We start from the raw sequence: 4,922 nt of genomic DNA on the forward strand, positions 1-4,922 counted from the left end.
ACCATGTCTCAATTTTTAAATCAGTGATTTTCAACCTGGGTGACTTAGCCCCACAAAGGGTATTTAGCAACGTTTAGAGACAGTTTGGGTTGTCACAATTTAGGACACACGGCTGGCATCTAGTGGAGAAAGACCAGAATGCTGCTAAACATCCTGAATGCAGAAGATGATCCCCACAACAAAGAATTTTCTAGTGGTTCAAATGTCATGAGTACTAAGGTTAAGAAACCATGTTCTAGAAAGAAAATATTCATGTTTTTTCATCTCTGTTAATATCCAACCTTATTCCCAAAATAACTTGAGTCATGAGTGAGAGTATCTGTGTGTGTCTGAAAAAAAAGACTGAAAGAATGGTGGAAAGTGAAATAATGTATTTCAAAGGTAAAAAAAAACAACAAACAAAACAAAACGAAAAAAACAAATGTATGTCAAAAGTGAAAAAAAATAGAATCTTAAGCAGTCATCAATATAAAATTTTTATCTCTAAAGGAATTTGAGTTTATCAGCATGGTTCTCAATTCTTCTGGGAATAGTTCAAAAAATACTGTCAGAAATTTTAAATTCGTAATTCTGTGTTGGAGTCCTAGGGCGTGGAGTTTTGAACATCTCCTGGTCAGTTAACCTGTTCCTAGGTAAGTCTATCTCTAAACCAGTGGTTCTCAACTCTGGCTATCCATTAGAATTATCAGGGAGTTTTCAAAAGTACTAATATCTGGCCTGGCCAGAGTGGCTCTGTGATTGAGCATCAGCCCATGAACCAGGAGGTCAGAGTCCAATTTCCAGTCAGGGCACATGCTCAGCTTGCGGGTTTGATCCCAAGTGAGGGATTTGGGAGCCGGTCGATTAATGATTTCTCTCTCATCACTGATGTTTCTCTCTTTCCCCCTCCCTCCCTCTCTCTGAATACAATAATATATATATATATGTGTGTGTGTATACACACACACACACACACACACACACACACATACATATATATTTAAATTACTGATATCTGGGACCCAACCCAGACATCAAGCCAGGCTAATTAAATCATATTGTCCAGGCTTGAGGCCTGGGCATCAGGCAAAGCTCCCCTAGTGACGCTGATGTTTCTGCCCTCTCTACTCCAAATCTGTTCTCTGAACCGGCAGCATGAGCAATGTCTTAGAATATTCCAGCAATGTCCAGGAGGGTATTAGAGAATGCAAATGCTTGAACCTCAACCCATTCCTCCAAGGTGGGGCCCACACATTTTAGTTAAAAAGCTGTGCAGGTAATCTGATGCAACTCCAGTGAGGATGTTTGCCGATCTCTTTAGTCTCATCTCTTGCTGGTGCTTAAAAGTTTTACTGATATGCAAAAGCCCTCTTTATCAATACCAAGACTTTTTGCCCTAAGGAATATGTGTTAATATAAAATATTTATTAACACAAAATATTAATACTACTATATCAACCTTATTTTGGTAGTTATTCATCTGATAAATATTTTTTCCATCCACTTCCACTTAACTTCTCCATGTCCTTATGCCGGTTCGTGTTTTATTTTTAATTGTCTGCCAATCTTTGTAATTTAATTGAAGGGCTTAGAACCTTTACATAATTTAGATTGCTGTTCTATTCCAAGTTATTTCAACTATCTTCTTTTGTGTTTTCTATTTGTCCCATTTAATTTGTGTCTTGTTTGGATTAAACAACATGATGTTCTTTTCTTTTTTTAAGTCGGAAGTTATATATTCTATTTGTTTTGTTTTTATTTCTTTTGTTTGTTCTTTTAGCAGGTACCCTAGAAATGTCACCATGTACATCTGGCTTAAAGTCTAAGGTTAATCAACATCTTCACATACTGCTAAATACCAGAACACTTGGAATCTGATCACTACACTATTGTATGAAACTGCTGATTAGGACTGTGAGGCGATGGGGTGGGGAGTGTAAATAAATATTATTGTGTCTTACAGTTAATGTTTATTTGCATTTTTAAAATATTTGCTCTTTTTTTGTTCAATATTCCTTTTCCCATCTCGGATTTTCCTTCTGAAATCACTGTCCTTACTCAAGAAGATAATTTAGAATTTTGTTACTTATAGAACATCTGTTGGCAGCGAAGGAAAGTTTTACTAGTATTTGACTTCAATGTTACTATTTTGCCCTGTGTTTTGAAGGTATATTTGCTAGAGATATATTTCTAAATTGATAGATATCATCTGAAGATGTTTCCCTGTGTCTACTTTCACTTAGTGTTGAGAAGTCAGCTCAGTTTAATTAGCATTCCTTTTTAAACAATGCCTTTTCTCACTGACTACTTTAGGATCTTCTCTCTCTTCTCTCTCTCTCTCTCTCTCTCTCTCTCTCTCTTATTCTCGCTCTCTCTTTGGCACTCCATTGTATCATAATCAGGTCTCAAATTGTCTATTTCCTTTCATTTACCCCAGAATTTACTGGGATTCGTGAATCTTAGGATTTATGCTTATACATTTAATACTTAGGGGGGAAAACACATGAAAAACTGGGTAATGAGGCAATTTTATGTCCCCTCTGATCATCTTGGAGGCAAAAAGGCTAAGCATCCAGCCATACCCTAGGACTTCTGAAAACTATACAAAATCATTGTCGTTTGGGAAATAATAGGCCAAGTCTAGTAATTTTCATAATTTCTAAGATATTAAATTAGAATATGTTAAATATGCAGTAGCTCTAAGAAATATATTATAGATGCAGGATACGTTTTGGACACCAAATACACAGAGGTCTAGAAAACTCAAATTCTATTGGAAAAGGAAGACCAAACTAGACTCCTTGGCTGTTTAATAATCATATTCACAGGATTCATACAGCTGAATTCATCAATCATCAAGAATATGTCCATTAACTCTAGACTCTTTTTTGGAGCTAGACCACTGTGGGCAAAAACCTCAATCTGGAACTCAGTTACAGTTCAGATCTATTTCTCACATAGCTATGATTTCTTTCAGTTCTCCAAGTAGACTCAGGAAAAATTCACACACACACCCAAACTCTCTAGAGTGGGAATACATATTTCAGTATGTGTAGCAGGTTTTGTGGCAGCCCTACTGTATGAGAATTACTTGCAACTGTTAAAAAAGAAGGTACTAAGACATTTCACTTTACTCAGCCTTGTCCAAAATTCAATCTCTCTAAGTATAACAATCATGGGAATAGGTACTTCCTTGGTACAAGCTATGTCAATAAGTACTTTTTAGATATTAGTTCTTCTAGCTGTTTTGTCATAAACTATTTAGTTTCTCCAGGTTGGACCCTTGGTTCCTCATTATTTTGGTTGTCAGAAATTAGAGCCATGTAATTTCTCTTCGGATTAAAACCAAAAAAGGAGGGGTTCTCTTGTTTCAACCAGCAACCCAATCCCTCATTCACAAATGCATGCTAATTCCATTTTGCACTCTTGAGGATACTCTGGCAAATAACTCATCAGTGGGGGCTAGCTTCTCCTAGACCCAAATCACTGTCTATGTTCCTTTCCCTTCTCTCTCCCACCATTCCACTTACGATTGAATCCTCTCCTCTGTTCATTGTATAATGACTTCAGACAAGTGTACAACATGAGGATTGTAACAACTGAATTGTTTCGCAGAACGGCGAAGGCTTGGATGGGTTTGCTTAAGAGCTCAAAGTGAGTTGCTACATGAAAAAAGACAAGCGCCCCGACTTTTCCACTTTCAATTCTATAATCGCTGGCATTTGCCAGTGTCCTTTGCACAGTGAGGCTGCCAGAAGGCAGGCTACACACGCACTGGGATGTTTCGATATTGGGAGCCATAGCACTGATTACATTCCTCGGGACCATCACACAAATGACTCAACCACTCAAAATCTATGTTCAAAAGGAACATGTGAACCACTACGGTTTCCTTTGACCCTCGAACTCTGTGCCCCATCAGTTTTTACAAATAGGGAGGACATGGAGACGTGTACAAAGTTTCGCACATCGTACCTACCCATTTTCAGCAGCACTAACGACATAGGGCTGTTTAGAGAAGTCTCTGGCTCGCGCCACACATATTACTGAAGCTGAATGACCAAACAGAAGCTCTTTGGCTGAAATCTGAAAATGATGAGGGGAAGCTTTTAAAGAGCTGGAAACATTTCATTTAAAGACATACCAAAATATGCACGACGCGTATATACTTAAAATTCTGCTCAGGAAATCCTGCTGTGTTGTGTTACATACACCAGGAAAACTGATACGTGGCATAGCCAAATCCACAGAACAATAAACTCCTAAGTAAAGGAACTGTGTTGTATAAATTTTTTGGTTTGTTTTTGGTTTTGTATCCACTATGAAACCTAGAAGGTGGCCAGACCAGTTTTGCAACATCTGGCTTTTGAATACAAATAAGTCAGTGTTGATGTTTATTATGCACAAAATGTGCCTCATATGATAGTAGGATATTAATATGCTAGTTTCAGAATTCAGAAATGAGTTTACAAAACACACAAAAAATATTTTCCTTTTCTAACCATTATAATTCCTTACTTGACTTCCTGCCTTTGAAATAAACTTTTCTATATTAAAAATGAAATTGCAACTAAGCCATTATTTAAAACGCCAGTTTTTTTTTCTAATCTGTGAATTTAAAACTATGGCACTGAGGCCTAATCCTTCCATTATTTCATTTGTGAAAGAAGTCTATTCCTCATTATTTTGTAAAACTTGATTATAAAAATCAAACTATAAAATGGAAAACATGCAAGATCCCCTGAAATGGAGAAGTTGTATTAAGAGACTAAAATTTAATTTGAATAATTAGAAAGTGTGTGGTTAGTAAAACTTGTCTCATGTGTAATAAAAATCTAATTTCCTAAAGAATTAATATTCATGATGTTTGTTTTCCTGAACTCTGCAGACATAGATGTATGTGGATGATAACCCAACCATATCAATGAGAACAAATTAATTCA

At 36.6% G+C, this 4,922-nt stretch overlaps 1 protein-coding gene across 3 annotated transcripts in view; it reads right to left on the bottom strand.

Annotated features, from left to right (window-relative positions):
- The window catches only part of WDR72 (WD repeat domain 72), a 182,279-nt gene that overhangs the window by 172,388 nt on the left and 4,969 nt on the right, over positions 1-4,922 (bottom strand). For 2 of the 3 annotated variants that reach the window (XM_015568065.1, XM_015568064.1), the window contains exon 2: positions 3,959-4,065. In XM_015568065.1, coding sequence (XP_015423551.1) covers positions 3,959-4,065 — 107 coding nt within the window. Of the gene's footprint in view, positions 1-3,958; positions 4,066-4,922 lie in introns of those variants that run through there. The other variant, XM_006770160.2, reaches the window with a different exon arrangement.

The sequence above is a fragment of the Myotis davidii genome, unplaced genomic scaffold, assembly GCF_000327345.1.
Source record: "Myotis davidii unplaced genomic scaffold, ASM32734v1 scaffold1524, whole genome shotgun sequence".
NCBI lineage: Eukaryota > Metazoa > Chordata > Mammalia > Chiroptera > Vespertilionidae > Myotis > Myotis davidii.